This window comes from Rhinichthys klamathensis, unplaced genomic scaffold (genome assembly GCF_029890125.1).
Source record: "Rhinichthys klamathensis goyatoka isolate OS25496 unplaced genomic scaffold, OSU_Roscu_1.1 h1tg000005l_1, whole genome shotgun sequence".
Taxonomy (NCBI): Eukaryota; Metazoa; Chordata; class Actinopteri; order Cypriniformes; family Leuciscidae; genus Rhinichthys; species Rhinichthys klamathensis.
Window position 1 is genome coordinate 6,236,757 of NW_026606558.1, and position 18,010 is coordinate 6,254,766.

The 18,010-nt window shown below is 38.7% G+C and overlaps 2 protein-coding genes across 3 annotated transcripts; one reads left to right on the forward strand and one right to left on the reverse strand.

Annotated features, from left to right (window-relative positions):
- The first annotated feature begins 3,715 nt into the window (after positions 1-3,715).
- six9 (SIX homeobox 9) lies at positions 3,716-8,219 on the forward strand. Of its 2 annotated transcripts, none has more exons than XM_056256670.1 (3): positions 3,716-4,132; positions 6,334-6,497; positions 7,882-8,219. In XM_056256670.1, the coding sequence occupies exons 1-3, from the start codon at positions 3,725-3,727 to the stop codon at positions 8,018-8,020; spliced, it is 711 nt and encodes a 236-aa protein (XP_056112645.1). In that variant the 5' UTR covers positions 3,716-3,724; the 3' UTR covers positions 8,021-8,219. The 2 variants fall into 2 exon arrangements, with proteins under 2 accessions (XP_056112645.1, XP_056112649.1); XM_056256674.1 differs by having other exon boundaries at positions 7,885-8,219.
- A 1,550-nt stretch (positions 8,220-9,769) lies between these two features.
- Positions 9,770-18,010, reverse strand: qpctla (glutaminyl-peptide cyclotransferase-like a). Its single transcript, XM_056256304.1, has 7 exons — positions 17,515-18,010; positions 15,784-15,930; positions 14,765-15,058; positions 12,985-13,146; positions 12,216-12,315; positions 12,018-12,134; positions 9,770-9,978 (listed from the first exon to the last, which is right to left on the reverse strand). Exons 1-7 carry the CDS (start codon positions 17,740-17,742, stop codon positions 9,833-9,835), a joined length of 1,194 nt encoding a protein of 397 aa, XP_056112279.1. The 5' UTR covers positions 17,743-18,010; the 3' UTR covers positions 9,770-9,832.

Here is an 18,010-nt window from a genome sequence, read left to right on the forward strand (position 1 = left end):
AGATTTTAATTTCAGTAGAGTTAAAGGCACTGCCGTTTGTCAGAGATGACATTTGTATAACCAATATTCACCTCTAGAAATTTAAGTTTGAGTAACATGTTAGCCCTGATTTTGATAAAACAGAGCTTGTGGCTTGTTACAAGGGCTACCATGGCTGGTAAAAAGGCACTAATGTGTACAAGGCAATCAAGATTGTTTTATCTGGGAGTGAAGAGCATGCGGGAATACCTTCTATTGTGCCTTACATTTTTGTTACTTCTCATTTTTATAGATAAAATGACTCTGAACAGAACTTTTATCATTTAAGCATGAAAGTCATATTAGGTTTCCCTCCTAGAGACAATGTAATGGAGGTAAATACATCTTTATTGCTATCCTGGAGTGAAATGGGTCTGAACATGAGCTAGGCATTGGGAGCTTTTACTACAAACCCCCTGTACAGGTGGCTCATAAAAATCCATAGATGCACCGGCAGCACCCTGCACTGGGAGAAGGAAATCCGATACAACGGTTCAATAAACGCACAGCACTGGGTGGAAGACACTAACCTTTAAATGTGCCTGTCACAACTGCATTGGATAAACTACATGCAACAGCTTGGTTCAGGTGCTGTTTTAATTCCTTTTCTTTACCTTGGTGAATGGATGGTGCATGTATCAGATTTGTGGATGGCAAAATGCTTAAGATGGTCCTCACTGCAGAACACGAAATCCAGGGGGAGGAGTTGAATCCAGATCCAACTCCTCCCACCTTACATATACCTAATCCTACCCATCTCCACCCCCTGATCCCTAACCCTAACCCCTAATCCTACCCATCTCCACCCCCTGATCCCTAAACCCACCCCTAATCCTACCCATCTCCGCCCCCTGATCCCTAAACCCACCCCTAATCCTACCCATCTCCACCCCCTGATCCCTAACCCCACCCCTAATCCTACCCATCTCCGCCCCCTGATCCTAAACCCACCCCTAATCCTACCCATCTCCACCCCCTGATCCCTAAACCAACCCCTAATCCTACCCATCTCCGCCCCCTGATCCCTAAACCAACCCCTAATCCTACCCATCTCCACCCCCTGATCCCTAAACCCACCCCTAATCCTACCCATCTCCGCCCCCTGATCCCTAAACCCACCCCTAATCCTACCCATCTCCACCCCCTGATCCCTAACCCCACCCCTAATCCTACCCATCTCCACCCCCTGATCCCTAACCCTAACCCCTAATCTTACCCATCTCCACCCCCTGATCCCTAAACCCACCCCTAATCCTACCCATCTCCACCCCCTGATCCCTAAACCCACCCCTAATCCTACCCATCTCCGCCCCCTGATCCTAAACCCACCCCTAATCCTACCCATCTCCACCCCCTGATCCCTAAACCAACCCCTAATCCTACCCATCTCCGCCCCCTGATCCCTAAAACAACCCCTAATCCTACCCATCTCCGCCCCCTGATCCCTAAACCAACCCCTAATCCTACCCATCTCCGCCCCCTGATCCCTAAACCCACCCCTAATCCTACCCATCTCCACCCCTTAGATCTGGATCTAACTCCGCCCCCTGGATCTCGTGTACTGCAATGAGGTACTACTGAAATGCTTGGACATACTTCGGACACGTAGTGAAGCACTCTTACCATTTTTGTTGTTTTATATTCTTTTGTATACAATAAGTTCATAATGGTGCACTACGCTGACCAAGGAAATCCTGTACGCTTTGATATGACAGATAATTGACATTGTTTTCCGTAGATAAACCATTGAGCTTACTCAAGCATTCCAGCTCATTACCATGAAACTGTGTATAAACGTATGTAGGCTCTAGTGTTTGAAGGGAGTTGTACTGAAGTACTGAATATTAGTCAATGCAACTGTTCTGCATGATAACTGAACCCTAAGATTTGTTTACTGTTAAAAACAGCCACTTCTTACACTACAGATCCACAATGTACATGTACAGTGAAACTTTTTTTCTCTCCATGTTTTTCATTTGTCCCGTTTTTCCTATTTTTATATTTTGAAACAAATATTTTAATTCTAGGATTTCCACATAGCTACAGGAAATGTCTGTGGTTGTTTTTTTAAAATTCATCTAATTTTAATCAAATGCAGTTTAGTGGTTCAAATCTACAAGTATGACTTTTTTTTTTTTTTACAGAACTGATTTGCTTAATGCAGATCAGCTCTGTATGTTTTGCACATTTGAAAGTTTATTTGTGAAGCATTTACATTTTATTTCTGGCCCTACAAGATTGTGTGCTATATTTAAACCATTCAACTGTACATTTAAGGCTTTTGTGGAATATTAGGCCTGTGAGATTTTGATGTTTTTCCTTGGTGGGCAGTAGTCAACCTGTGTTGAACTCTAGCCCAAAGTATACCTGTATTTTTATGTCTGTTTTTGTTTTTAACAATATTTAATGCATTTACCAATCATTTTTTTTGGGTCATTTTACGATAACCTTAAAGCTGTTTCCCTCGTTGTAGCTTAGGTCTACACTCCTATGTGTGAGTTTTTGCTTTGTGTAGCATCTATTTCACATTTATGTTACATAGAATGATGTTATATTGACTTGCCAAAGTTCCCCCCAAGCACCTGGACAATGTTTCAACTTTTTTGGAAAGTAAGGGAATGTGTGCGTGTATATGTGTTTGTTCTTGAGTATTGCTATTACTCTTCCAGAATGTAATGATTATTATGTTAATGCACATGTATTTTAGTCAGTAGAGTTCTATTTGTTCGTTCTGTTCACGTTTTAATACTTTCGGTTCACATTCATGTGCAAACAGAAAAATATGCAGCTGATCAAACCAAAGACTTTTTTTTTGTGGATAATTTCAAAGGGAGTTCTTGTCCTTATTGTAAACCACGTCTCTTTTTACAGAGGTGTTTTTGTATCGAATAGTTATTTTATTTTTTATATTCCATTTCATTGTGATATGTAATAAACATATATAATGATACATGACTGCTCTTTGTTTAAAATGAATCTAAAGTTACATGGTTTTTAGAGGCACTTTTACTGAAACGCCTTTGTCTTAGTACAGCGACATAAAAATATATTGTTTTCCTTCTAGAAGGTAACCAACACACTTTCTTCATATCATTACTCAAATGTGTATTCGTGCATATGCATTAGATAGATAGAAAGATAGATAAACATTTATTTCTACAATGCAATGTCTAACCAAATGTCTAGCAAATGCTGCCACCATGATTTGATTAGAAAATAAGATTGCCTTCACATTTAAATAAGGTCCATTGTGCACCTGACATTTCCCCCAGGTAATTGATACAAATACAAACAACACTTAGTCTGATAGGTCTGTGTGTGTGTGTTGGTGCCAGTCTGTTTTTTTAACCCCTATGCTCTCCGGTTACCTGCATGTACCAAGTTGTCTGGGCGGGTCTTTGTGGCTGAAGGTAAAACCTGCTAAAACAAAAAATCCGACACACTCATCAGCTGCACTTATTGGCAAACAATAAGTGCAGGCTTTTTATGTCGTTTTGTTCACACCGGACAACAAAAAGGACTATTGTGAGAACTCCTTCACCTGAGAGTTTCTACTCTGCATTCACATCAGAAGGTACTTTGGTTTTGCACACTTCTTCTGCACGTTTCTGTAATCTTGTAAAGCTTGCTGTCGTGTAGATGTAATGTAGTGGGACATTTTACAACTTGTTTTGCAGAACAATTCCTCAGTATCCTTGGTTGGATCATGGCGATGTGCTTCTCCCCAGAGCAGGTGGCGTGTGTTTGTGAGGTTCTTCTCCAGAGTGGAAGCATGGATCGCTTGTCCTCTTTCTTATGCTCTTTACCTTCTGTTTCCACTTCGTCCCACGTGTATGTGTCCATGGCCCAGAGTCAGGAGAGCGTGCTGAAGGCGAGGGCTGCGGTGGCCTTCCACCACTGCCGTTTCTCTGAGCTGTACGCCCTGTTAGAGGGGAACGTGTTCTCGCTGCGCAGTCACCCTCTCCTCCAACAGCTCTGGCTCCGCGCTCACTACATGGAGGCTGAACTTCAGCGGGGACGCCCTCTTGGAGCCGTGGGGAAGTACCGCATTCGTCGCAAGTTTCCTCTTCCACGTACCATCTGGGATGGAGAAGAGACCAGCTACTGCTTCAAGGTTTTCAAGTCTGTTGGTGTAGTAGCACGGTGAATGTGATTTCACCAAGTACCAAATGTTCCTGGATCAACATCTTTGTTGATCCTGGATCAACTTTCCAATCAACCAATCAGATTTGAGGGACAAGTTTACAGTTTATGTCAAGTTTAGGCTTAGAACCAGGGTTAAAGGGGTCATATAATGCCATTTTTGTACAAGCTAATATGATTCTTTAGGGTCTAAATTAAAAGTTTGTAATATACTTTAATTAAAAATTCTCATTAGTATTGTAAGAAAACACTTATTTTACCTGGTCAAAAACAGCTCTGTTTTCAGCACGCCGTTTCAGTGCATATGCCTTTAAATGATCATGAGCTTTGCTGACTCCGCCTCTCTGTTCTGCGCATACCGTTTGTAACACAATAACCACGCGTTGTTCATTATAAACGTGGGATTATGAATTATATTGAGAACGTTGTACATAGAAAACATGCTGTAATGTACCCTGAGTGTAAACCTTAGACGCATTCATCGTGAAGCGTGCAGCTGGCGATTTGCAAAGATTAATATAAATATTAATATAAAGATTAATAAAACGTTACACTCACTTTAGTTCTTCTGAAGGTTCAGCAGGAACACGAATAGGTTCCGATCCTTTATTCAGGTGCAGCTTCTCAGCAAAACCAGCTTTACACTGATCCTCGTTTATAAAGCAGTCCACTGAGAAATGATTCGGCAAATATGAAAGCATTGACGTTGCTCGTGGGGAATATTCCCTTCGAAAACAAACTCAGCCACTGCGTCTTCAGCGGTTCGGATTTAGGAACATTAAAATGACTGCTGTGTTCGTTATTACACCCAAGAACAGAACACCACAATCGCTTAGACGGCATTCTGCTCATAGACAGCTCCAGCATATCAACAATGACCGCGCCGGTCCGCGCGGACTATGATTGACAGGACGAGCGAGGGCGGGTCTGTGTTGAATTACTGCTGTCAATCAACAATCGCGGGAGGGGCGTCCGTTTTATTGACGTCACAAAAACGAACGGCTCAATTTGAGGCAGGGGAAAACATATAAGGAGATTAAAACAAAACCACTGGATGGATTTTTATCATTATATGATGGTTGTGTACAGGCACTGCCAACACACATTTCAGTACAATCAACTTGAAAAAGTGCATGTACCATTATATGACCCCTTTAAGTACTTAAACATCAGTGCTATTCACCTTTCATTGCCCTCTGATTTTAGGGAAAAGTTATGGGTAGGGTTAGGTTTAGGGGGAGGGATTGGGTAAGGACTACATTTTGGGACAGGAATGTTGATCCAGGACCATGTCTTACTTGGCAAAATCACGGTGACCGTAGTGGCACACTGGTTTAACCCTCTGGTGCAAAATGTTACGTTTCGTTTTTTCTTTTCTTTTTTTGCAGAATATTTTACTTTATCGGAATGCTACGAAACTTGGTAAAGGTTTTGGCACTGGCATGATTCGAAAAGGTTAAATGGTTCTGAAAAAAAGTCACACTTGTATTGTTTGTGGTAAAAAAAAAAATGACAGCATTGGAAATGATTGGGATTGGGAATTAATCATTTCCAATGCTGTCCTGCGGCCCAAACTATTACTTTTTTTGAGATATCAACCTACAATTTGGAACACAGCTTGTTTAGATTTATGGCTTTGATTTTCTTTCAGTTTTAGAGTAAAGCGTGTTTTGGAAAATATATATTTCAAATAAATAATTAAATTGAAAATGCTATTTTTTGGCATTTTTTTATAACAATAAATGTAACATTTTATAACTTTGTTCAAGCTCACTTTTTTATTTTCACTTCAGCGATAATCTGCCAAGTGTCTTCTTTAAAAAGAGACCAACCTTAGGTCGCCAAAGCATTCAAGATTTATGACAGTTTAAGTTGGACATTTCATTTTCAAGCCAATGCTTAAAAAGTTAAAACATTGATTATAACTACTGCAGATATAATTTAGTACCACAGAATCCCCTAAAAATACAAAATATTGAATGAAAAACGTTATCAAATTGGAATAGGAATCATTTCATTGGGGGGAAAAAAATTGGTCATTTTTGAGCGACACGCGAACAGCATCAGAAGGCTAAACACAATAGATGTACGTTTTTTGCTTTAGTCTCAAAATAATTTTGCTTCTGTTTAGGAGAGATTTCAAGAGGTTTTATTGCCCCCCTCTGCTCGCAGGAGAAGTCTCGCAGTGTGTTGAGAGAGTGGTACTGCAGAAAGCCTTACCCCTCGCCGAGAGAGAAGCGAGATCTGGCTGCAGTCACTGGACTCACCGCTACACAAGTCAGCAACTGGTTCAAGAACCGGCGACAGCGGGACAGAGCTGCGACCAGCCGACAAGAGTAAGAGAAACTCCCTCACTTTACACACACACGAGGAGCCGGCAACATAGTTTATCCCTGCTGACACACTCTTACTAAGCACTACGAAAAGTTTGACTTTAGACCAGTGGTTCTTCTCAACTAGGGGATCTCAAGAGGGACTTAAAGGGATAGTTCATCCAAAAATTAAAATTCTGTCATCATTTACTCAACTTCAAGTTGTTCCAAACATGCATGCATTTCTTTCTTCTGCTGAACACAAATGAAGATATTTTGAAGAATATGAGTAACCAGTTGAAAAAAAAAAAATACTATGAAAGTCAATGGGGTCCCGTCACAACATATTTCAAAATATCTTTTGTGTTCAGCAGAAGAAAAATTCATACAGGTTTAGAACAACTTGAGAGTGAGTAAATAAATGGCGACCGATTTTTTATTTTTTGTGACGAACTTAAAATAAGACAAAGCATTACATTGAGCTAAAACAACTGAAAACCAATGTATTTAATTATTTACCCCTTTCAACAACAATTTCAGGGTTTCCACTGGATTTATGAATTACCCTAATTTTAACAGTATGATTTCTAGGTCTGGAAAAGTATCAAATCTTAAAACTCTAGTGGCATTTCTATAGATTTTTCTTTTTAAAAACCTTTCTCGAAAACTGGAAAAGTAATGGGGCCTTTGACTTCAAATGATTGAGAACCTCTGCCTTAAAGGGTAACTAAACACTAAACCAACTTTTTTTAGTTAATGATCTGTAAGACTGGGGCTTTATTAGTGCTTTTCATTGATTCGAGTAACTTTTTGACATTTGGGTATAAAGTGTTTACAATATATGTGTTAAAAACGTCTGAGTGCTGCCCTCTTCAGGTTGAACGGTGGCTACTGCAGTTGAATTTTCCTATTGGATGTTTGCGGTAGTTCGTGACGGTAGCGGTGAGAGCTGACGTAAGCAGGTTTCAGCTTACCACGCCCTTGGTACGAGCTACCACGCCCATGGCAGTATAAAAACCATCTTGTTTCGTCAAAACCATAAACCACTGTAGCGAGTCAGGAGTTGGAATTGCGAGTATTGAAAACGATCAGGATAGAGTATCCGTTGTTCATCCCCTCTATCTCCGCTGGGCTCCGGCCACTTTTCCAGCATTTTTCAAATATTGCCAGTGGGTGGAGTCAGGCTCTGACCAGGGGTTTAGTTACTCTAAATGATAAAAGAGCCTAGAAAGGAAAGCTGTTGTGTTGTGTTCTATTGTTTTCCTCTAACATCGGCTCCATGCTGCCCTCTGCTGGAAGAATCACAAACGGAAAGATTCAGCACAGATCACTAACTCCAATAACGCATTTACATATTAATATTTGGTCCCAGTTTGACATATTTCAGATCTGATATCCTGTGCTCCAGCAGAACATCATCAGGAGTGTTCCTGAGCTCTGATGAGGATCTCTCTCCTCCGGGAAGCCCCAGCTCACTGTTCTCCTGCTCCCAGCAGCTCTCTGCCCCCCCGCCTCCTCTCAGACACCTGGGACCAGCACACTACTGAACCAAAGCAGTGGACTACAGGGCAAAAGGCAAAGTTCGGTCATTTAAAGGTGCTGCAAGTGTGTTTGCACATACATAAACTGTCTGAAATAGATGTCTTTAGAAATCACAGCTGACTCTGTTAGCCTCTGTGAACTGTTGAGTCAGGGGAATCTGCGGACTCTTTTTAGCCGTCCCAGACAGCAACATAGTGTCGGCCCAGATCCATGAGGACCAGATGTGGGCCGACACTATGTTTCTGTCTGGTGTCTATGTGCTTGTGCTTTCTGAAGTTTGGATGACAGTCTGGCAGAAATCACTTACAGCACCTTTAACAAAACAGAGCATCGACTGTCAGCATATGCCATTTTTTTTTATTTGACTATTTTTGTAACTTTTAAAAACTTGGTAACACTTTATTTTAATGTGTCATTGTTACATGTATTAACTATAAATTATGTACAATTACATTCAACTAACCCTCAACCAAACCATTATCCTACTCTAACCCTATAGTAAAAACATAATATTACTCAGTACTTAAATACACTATAACAGGGACACATTAAAATAAAGTGTGACTGAAAACTTTTGAAAAGTTCTGTAAGTTCCAGTGCATACTGTAGTTCAGGAAAAAATGTACATTTTACTTGTGAAACTAGTGAATTAAGATTAACATTAACATTTTTTCCACAACATTTTTACATTGCTACAAAAACTAAAATATCATCCTCTTTGTACATTTTTTAAGTCAGCATGAAATGAAAATTCACCCTATTTTCTAAAGGATGTTATTGATCTTATTGTGAAATATTAATCAGTGCAGGTTATATTAAAAAGAAAAACACACTTTGGTCTCATAATTTTTAATCAAAATGTTAACTCCAACTTCCAGTGACAAAAACAGACCTCTATCTGGTGACGTATTCCAATTCATTTATCCTCATAAACCCGTTCTTTCTTACAATTGACTGCAAGCTCACATTCAGATCTGCCAACTTTCAATTAAAAACCAATGGATTGAACCAAGTCCCGTCCTAGGTTTTTTTATTTTTCTGTCATCCGTTTCACTCGGATATGTTACACTACAGAAAAAAAGATCTGTCGCTACTTCCGTTTCATTGCAACTTATTTTTGTGGTCCCAAAGAGTAGCATATCAATACAGCAGCCGACTGTGATCTGTGCTGAGTCACAGCAAATTAAACAGTGTAACAACAATATTTAAGAGACTCCGTTCCAGTGTTTCCTTAAGTTTATTACAAATATCCATCAGACTCTTCGTTTGGTCTTTTGGTTGATAATGGTAACAGCTCAATGACTAAGGAATGTAAAAAATTAGATCTCTCTATCAGGCCTCATGAAATTCTCCTCACAGGTTCTTCAAACTCAATGTCTTTCTTGTAAAGTGCACCGAGAGTGGTTTCCCCAACATGCAACAGCATTTCAAATGTAGTTCATCAGCACATACTGTGCAAATAATGATTAAAAAACTGATGTTTTTAGTTCATTATTCTCAGTCAAAAGAATAAAGTCTTTTACCACAAAGTTAAGGTGTAACCGTGTCTTTAAGGATGGCATCAGGGCTTATACAGCTGCCATAACATGAGTGTTTGTCCTATTATGACATATGGCTCAGTCTTTTCAGCAGAAAAATATAGGAACACCATCAGCATGTACCATTCAGACTCCAAATAAACACATCATTATGCTGCATGTGTGTCTCTTTGGTGGTTGTGATATTATCATTATTAGCTCCTACATCACAGATTCAACTGCGCTGAACACGTGGTCACGTGAGTAAACGTCTGCTGTACGATGATCATTACAGCATGTTTACAGGCTCAGGTACTCCGCCACAAAGATGGCCAGGATTCTAGTGAGGTTTTCCACCGTGGGCCTGTGCATCCGCTCCTCCACATCATCCAGTGTGTGCCAGAAAACAGGGAACGGTGTGGGGATCAAGTGCAGCACTGGAACACCTGGTTCAGGGGCACAAACAGGACAACATTAACTCCTTTGATCCATTAGCTTGAAGTTGTTTGGTACACACAAACCATTAACTGTGATTATGTGTATATATATATATATATACACTACCGTTCAAAAGTTTGGGGTCGGTACAATTTTAAATACTTTTAAAAGAATTCTCTTCTGCTAACCATGGCTGCGCTTATTTGATTAAAAATAGAACAAAAATCAGTTATAGTATTAAATATTATTCCAGTGTAAATCAGCTGTTTTCTGTGTGAATATATAGTAAAGTGTAATTTATTCCTGTGATCAAAGCTGAATTTTCAGCATCACCAGTGTCAGTGTCTTCAGTGTCAAATGATGCTTCACAAATCAGTATAATATGAGGATTTGATGCTCAAGAAACATTTATTATTATTATCAATGTTGAAACAGTTGTTGGTCTGTCAGTTGTACAGTTTTTTTGTTGTTTTTTAGGATTCTTTGATGAATAGGAAGTTCAAAAGAACAGCATTTGTTTGAAATAGAATCTTTTGTAACATTATAAATGTCTTTACTGTCCTTGATAAATAAAAGTATTGATTTCTTTCCTCCAAAAAATAAAAATAAAATTCTCACTGACCCTAAACTTTTGAACGGTAGTGTATATATATATTTAATGCGCTACCATTCAAAAGTTGAGGGTCAGAAATATTTGTAAATGTTTTTAAAAGAAGTCTCTTATGCACAACAAAGGCTGCGTTTATGTGATCAAAACAGGAAACATTTTCAAGTACAATTTAAAATAACTGTTTTCTATTTAAATATATTTTAAAATGCTATTTATTCCTGTGATCAAAGCTGAATTTTCAGCATCATTACTCCAGTCTTCAGCGTCACATGATTCTTCTTCAGAAACCATTGATTTGATGCTCAAGAAACATTTCTGATTATTATCAATGATGAAAAACAGTTAATATTTTTGTTAAAGGGTTATAGTTAACCCCAAAATGAAAACTATTCAGCTATTCATTTCCTTCTCTGTTGGCCTCGAGATTTCACGTAGTGATATTGCGCAAAGCTTCTAGGTTGTACGTCACACACTTGACCAGCGTCGGCCAATAGTGAGCCTGCGTCTGACGTACAACACAGAACAGTTGCGCAGTTTCACTACGTGAAATCTCGAGGCCAACAGAGAAGGAAATGAATAGTTGAATAAAGTCGTTATTTTTGTTTGATTTTTGCGCACAGAAAGTATTCTCGTCGCTTGATAAACTTAAGATTGAGCCACTGTAGTCACTCGGACTATTTTAACGATGTCTTTCATAACTTTTGGGCCGGCCAGTTTCGATCCCTTAAGAAGCCTATGGAGGAGTGATCCAGCTCTCAGATTTAATCAAAAATTTGTGTCCCGAAGATGAACGAAAGTCTTACGGGGTTGAACAACATGAGGAAGAGTAATTACTGACAGAATTTTCATTTTTGGGACAACTTACCCTTTAAAACCACTATACTTTTTTCATGATTCTTTGATGAATAGAAAGAACAGAATTTATTTGATAATCTTTTGTAATATTATAAATGTCTTTACCGTCACGTGATCAATTTAAAGGGGTCACTTAAATGATCCGTTTTTAAGGCGCGGCTTCTTTAATGGGCTTTATTTGCTTCTGACGTGACGTTCACATCCAGTGTAGGAATGTCAAGCGACTGACCGCCAGTGGGCGGGGCCTATGGTGCAATGATCTTTAACTATTCAGCAATTTCTTGCTCTGGAGGTGGTCATATGTAAATGTTTGCCCATGTGATGGCACAGATCCCGCAATATCAAACGAGACGTTTTTGGAGCTAGATAAAATAATCGCTTTGTTTATAATGAGGAGGATGTTTTAAGCTCTGAAACTTGCAGGGTGTTTTAATGGTACAAAGACCTCTTATATGTCAAAAGATCAAGGCACAATTGATTTCGCATGTCATGACCCCTTTAATGCATCCTCTCTGAAATAAAAATATGAATTTCTTAAATAGAAAAAAAATCTGTGAACATTAGTGTATAGTGTTTCAATACCTCTGTTTAAGAATGGAACGTGGTCATCCTGCACTGGGCCAAGGTAAAAATCCTTCCTGAAGTAACTCTGTTCTGATGGATGAGATGTCAACAAGCCCTGTTTGTGGAGTCTCTTCTCTGAAAGAGAAACAGAGAGGATTGCTGACCGTAGAGGTCATGTGTCTGTAGGTAGAAACCCAATCTGGGTTGTTTTTATACCTGCAGCGATGAGTCGGTCAAACCATCTTGCTGTGTTATCAAAGTGATTGACAATCAATGGTTCTGGGCCACCAAGCAGATCCAGCAGGACTAACAGATCCTGGAAGAAAATACAGTTTAAAAAAAAAAAAAAAATATGCATATGCAATTTTTAATATTAATAATATTAAAAAAATAATAAACCAATTTAGCAGTTTTTTTTTTTGTTTGTTTGTTTTTTTACATTTCCCTCATTGGGTGTAGGGTTTAACTAGTTAACAATTAGTTAAACAAAAATTAAAATACAACATCTACTGTAAAGTAAAAATAAATAATAAACATAATACAATTAAATAATATTGTTAAATATTCGATGCTTTGTGCTTTTGCGGAGGAGCCAACTGAATCCTGTAGAAACTTAATATTAAAATAAATTGGTTTATAATTTATCATTATATATTATTATTCTTAAATAATAGGTTATTTACTTTCAGCAAAAACAAAGTGTTTGTGTAGAAGCATCTGGAATTATGTTCTAATTTATCGTATATGTATGAAAAAAAATGTATAGCTGATGTATCCAATGTATTGACGGATGTTTTAAAGTTATGAGCAGGTCTTTAAATATAAAAAGGGAATTAAAAAGTATTCAATTGGACAATACTTTGAACTAAAAACCTCTTATCCGTTAACATTCTTTACCATTAATCATACAGCAATATATATATATATATATATATATATATATATATATATATATATGTGTGTGGTGAGTGGCCCACAGCCTCACCACTGCCTGGAGTAGAGTGGTTTTGGTGGCTCCAGAAGGGTGAGGGGAACGAGCCATCAGTTCAGCCAGATGACGAGAACCGTAGAGAGAGTCGGTGTCTGTCCATTCCTCAAAGGCCTCCTCTCCATCAAAAAACACCAACTGCAATGTCAGCGCAGACCTCTGGAGAGAAGAAGAGACCGGGAGAATGACTATAGACTGTGATGTGGCACACAAACAGCATCTCATTCTCTTTCGGACACACACTTTAGGCAAGATTCAACACAATCTGCTCTGTGATGCAGCACTTTCCTGTTCAAAATGCCAAGTGTTTCTCGAGCCCTATTCAGACGGAGGACGTGTTTCACAGGCGTATTTTGTGATTTCAATCCTGTCCAAATGGTCCATGTCCGTGTTTTTCGCACACAACCTCACATTACCTTCAATGGCCCTCGGAGAAATCTAATCCTGCCCGAATGCGAATGTCTGATTGCTGATATTAAAGGGATACTCCACTTTTTTGGGAAATAGGCTCATTTTACAACTCCCCCAGAGTTAAACTGTTGAGTTTTACCGTTTTTGAATCCATTCAGCCGATCTCCGGTTCTGGCGGTACCACTTTTAGCATAGCTTAGCATACATCATTGAAGTGGACAAGACCATTAGCATTAAAAAAAAAAAAATGACCAAAGAGTTTCGATATTTTTCCTATTTAAAACTTGACTCTTCTGTAGTTACATCGTGCACTAAGACCGACGGAAAATGTAAAGTTGCGATTTTCTAGGCTGATATGGCTAGGAACTATTCTCTCATTCCTGCGTAATAATCAAGAAACTTCACTGCCGTACCAATATGATGAGATCCTTCATGTTCCATGAGCTATATCTCTGCCGTTTTTTTTTTATTTAAAATTTATTTTTATTTATTTATGTTTTTTTTTTTTTTTTTCGTTCAGTATCCTTTGATTGTGCAAATTTGACTATGTATAATAGATGCTTTTTTGGAAATGTTCTATATTTCTAAGAAATGTATATTTGCACTACTGTAAAACATTTCTTCAATAAAAAATAAAAATAAAAACATGAGTGCAGCAGGCGTAATGATATGACGCAGCGCCTGAAAATAGGCCACCTTCCGTCAACACAACGGAACTATTTTCAGGCGCTGCGTCATATCATTACGCCTGCTGCACTCATGGCACGGCAGTGAAGTTTCTTGATTATTACGCAGGAATGAGAGTATAGTTCCTAGCCATATCAGCCTAGAAAATCGCAACTTTACATTTTCCGTCGGTCTTAGTGCACGATCTCCTTGTGTTTTTTGACCTACCTGAGCTACCGTTTGCGCACCAATCTTCTGCATTCTTTCATTTCATTTCGATATGGCTAGTACCCGACGAAAAAAGACAATTATAAAATGAATAAATAGAGCCAGATCGAAGAAACTGCCCACTTTAACATTAGTGCCAGGTAAGATACCCGTCTAGATGTCTTACGTGGAATCATTATATACAGCCACTTCTATAAATGCATGTGAAGTTTATTTAAATAGAGTTTTTATAATAAATGAAAATGATATCAATAAATAATTAATAAAAAGACATGCGCAAGCCCAGCACATGACCTTCTGTAGCGCCCACATCTAGAAAACATGGGCTGTAATAAACACAGAGATGTTAGTCCCCTCTCAATCGGTACATTAATTCACAGACATCAGGTGATAAGATAAACCTGGTTTAGAAAATGAGTCCCGTCCGAATAGGGCCATAGAAGATATCTAGAAGAACATGATTGCGATCTACCTGTTGTTTGAGGGCTTTAAGCTGTGTGTCCAGAGACGCAGCCAGCTCCAAGATCATGGCACAGGGAACGGCTGAGTCACTGGCTCCCACAAACACTCGCCTGGGGTTTTTAGGGTCGGTGGGAAAGATCTTTGAGTCGTGGTGGCATGCTAGGATCAGCCTGCGAGGAGCCGAGGGGTCCAGCACTGCTAGCACATTGGTGAAGGTCACGTCACCCTTCGGGGTGGATGAAACGAAGGAATTCTCCTCCAGCGTCCATCCTGCCGACAGTGAACCCAGCCGGGACAAGATATGCTGGACAAGAGGCGAGAGAACTTTAGTAAACTTCACTGCATGCTTATCAGCAGAAGATAGGGGTGTCGATACCATCATGTCACGATTCGATACATATCACGATACGATATTATTGCGATACTCAAGAAATATGATAAAAGGTTAACAAAAATGAACTGTTGATTAAAATGCTAAATTTGTTATTACATTGGGGGTGTAAATGAATAGGCTTGGACTTGGTGCTCGTAACCCAACGCACAGGACAATAGAGACACCAGAACAAAAATACTCATTAGACATGTGGCATTATCAGGACCCACAAATATTCCCCCATTGCATTATTATGCATTACATTCAACATTATATATAGCAGTTTTATGTAGTACTGACACTAAAAAACTTTTTTCACGCACAGTAATTGTCATTTTGGGTGAACTATACACAATACACATTGTCACTATATCCACGATACATATTGTTGCATTTTTGCATTGCGACGCCCCTGAGATACTTTAAGAAGAGAGCAATGATTTAAGTTACTGGCTACAAATAAGAAATACAACCAACAGGAAACAATGTACAGTAGTCAACATTTGAAGTGGATCAAAACCTTTCATCAAAAGTTATACATGGATTTTGAACAATACCCGTTCTTGTCTTAGGACAGCTTTGAGGAACTTTTTTGATCCACTTATATGACTCCTGTATATTGTCAATTGTGGCCCAGAAACATGTGTTGTTCCGACCTGTCGTATGGTCTGACTTCCTGCAGTCCCAGGCACTCGTTGAATCAGGAGGGGCCGCAGGTGAGTCTCCCACAGCCGATGCCCATCCACCTGTGCTGCAAACTTCTTTATTTGTGCTACTGAGTGTTTACTTGGCTTATGGGAAAGCTGCAGAAAGAATAAGGTAGAGGTAGACATGTGACTATTTATCTTGGCTTACAAGGATGTCCAATCACCTTCCTGTAGAATTTAGCTCCAATCCTGGTTAAACAAATCTGAACCAGGTAATTAATTAAAACTTCAAGGCAGGTGTGTTGAAGCAGGTTAAAAACTAAAGTAAGCTGGGCTGTGATTTGAATGACAAAATAAGCACCATAACAGTAGTCCATACAACTTGTGTTTCATACCATAACTATGCATGCAATATCTAATGGAATATGATGCACAATTAGCTTATTTCATGGTATTTTTTGTCACTTTTGGAGCATGGTAGAGTCAATACACACAGTCACTTTACCTGATATGGAAAATAGCAGTGTGAACACTAACTGAATCATACAGTGGCAATCAAAAGTTTGGAAACTGTTTTTGAAAAAAAGTCTCTTATGCTCATCAAGCTTGCATTTATTTGATCAAAAATACAGGGAAACAAAATGGTTTTCTAGTTTAATATATTTTATTCCTGTGATGCAAAGCTGAGTTTTCAGCATCATTACTCCAGTCTTCAGTGTCACATGATCCTTCAGAAATTATTCTAATATGATGATTTATTATCAGTGTTGGAAACAGTTGTGATGCTTAATAACAATTTTGTAATAATATATACAACCGTTCAAATGTTTTGGGCCAGTACTTTTTTCCTTTCGTTTTTGAAAGAAATTAATACTTTTATTCAGCAAGGATGTGTTAAATTGATGAAAAGTGATAGTTAAGATTTATATTGTTAGAAAAGGTTTCTATTTAGAATAAATACTGTTTTTTTTTATTCATCAATGAAAAAAGTATCACAGTTTCCACAAAAAAAAAAAATATTAAGCAGCACAACTGTTTCAAACATTGATAATAAATCATCATATAATGATTTCTGAAGGATCATGTGACACTGAAGACTGGAGTAATGGCTGATGAAAATTCAGTTTTGCATCACAGAAATAAATTACATTTTAAAGTAAATTAAAATAGAAAACCATTATTTTAAATTGTAATAATATTTCACAATATTATTAATTTTTTCTGTATTTTTGATTAAATAAATGCAGGCTTGATGAGCATAAGAAAATTCTTTCAAAAACATTAAACAGTAATGTTTCCAAACTTTTGACCGGTACTATTTTAGTTTTCCTTAATATTGTGAATTAGCTTTTATTTTTTTAGAAACATTTATCACTTGTATTTCAGATACTGTGTATCATTTTCGTGTTCGCCATACATCTCAGAATAGCATTTATCACAAATACGAACATAAAAGATAGCACAATAAAAATTACAACAAAACATATCAATGTACATAGGGAGTGACCTTTCTGTAACGTTACAAGCAATGTAGTTTACGTTTTTAATTTAATATGTATATTGTGTTAAATTTATATTGGGTTTACTTCTATTATTTTTTCATAGTTTTAGTTAACCATGAGGGTGCAATTACATAACTCAGGAACAAATAATGACAGCCAGGGTCATCTTCGGCTCTACATGATTGTGTTAGATACTACGTGACATGTCGTTAACATGCATAGCTCGATGTGAACTCACCCTGTCCCTGATGAGATCTGCAGTGTGGTGTTGTGTTGAGCTGCTGGTACTGGACTCCGCAGAGATATACAGCACCAGAATCACGGCCAGCGAGAGCGCGCCGCAGAGACACAGCAGCAGCACGCGCACACGCACACGCACGCGCGCCGCTCTCAGCGGATCGCATCCGGCCAACGTGTGCCCGTTACTGGGGTGCAAAGCTTTGGACCTTCGACTGGTTCTTGACATTTTGACGTGACTTTGAGTGCTGACTCCCAGTTAAAGGTGCTGGGACAGCGGACAGGCGTGTCCTTCCAGATGCGGCACTGGCCGCTCGCCAAACGACACGTCAGCACTTAAAACGGCCAACTTTGTCCGTTAAACGCTATTGTCACCGTGCAGCGCGCGCTGATGCTGTGTAAAACACTAATCTATATGACATTGTAGAGCTTAACAAAACGCGTAATGCTTGAGGTGTGTCAGGTCTTTTTGATTTGCCTCGTAAACAAGAACCAGA

Excerpts from the sequence above, each read along its gene's own strand:
- qpctla (XM_056256304.1), bottom strand. The coding sequence starts at position 17,742 with ATGTCAAGAACCAGTCGAAGGTCCAAAGCTTTGCACCCCAGTAACGGG. Across the intron at positions 15,931-17,514 it reads CAGATCTCATCAGGGACAGG|CTTTCCCATAAGCCAAGTAA; the intron begins GTGAGTTCACAT and ends TTCTTTCTGCAG. Across the intron at positions 12,316-12,984 it reads CCACTCTACTCCAGGCAGTG|GATCTGTTAGTCCTGCTGGA; the intron begins GTGAGGCTGTGG and ends ATTTTCTTCCAG.
- six9 (XM_056256670.1), top strand. The coding sequence starts at position 3,725 with ATGGCGATGTGCTTCTCCCCAGAGCAGGTGGCGTGTGTTTGTGAGGTT. Across the intron at positions 4,133-6,333 it reads AGACCAGCTACTGCTTCAAG|GAGAAGTCTCGCAGTGTGTT; the intron begins GTTTTCAAGTCT and ends CTCTGCTCGCAG. Across the intron at positions 6,498-7,881 it reads GCTGCGACCAGCCGACAAGA|CAGAACATCATCAGGAGTGT; the intron begins GTAAGAGAAACT and ends CCTGTGCTCCAG.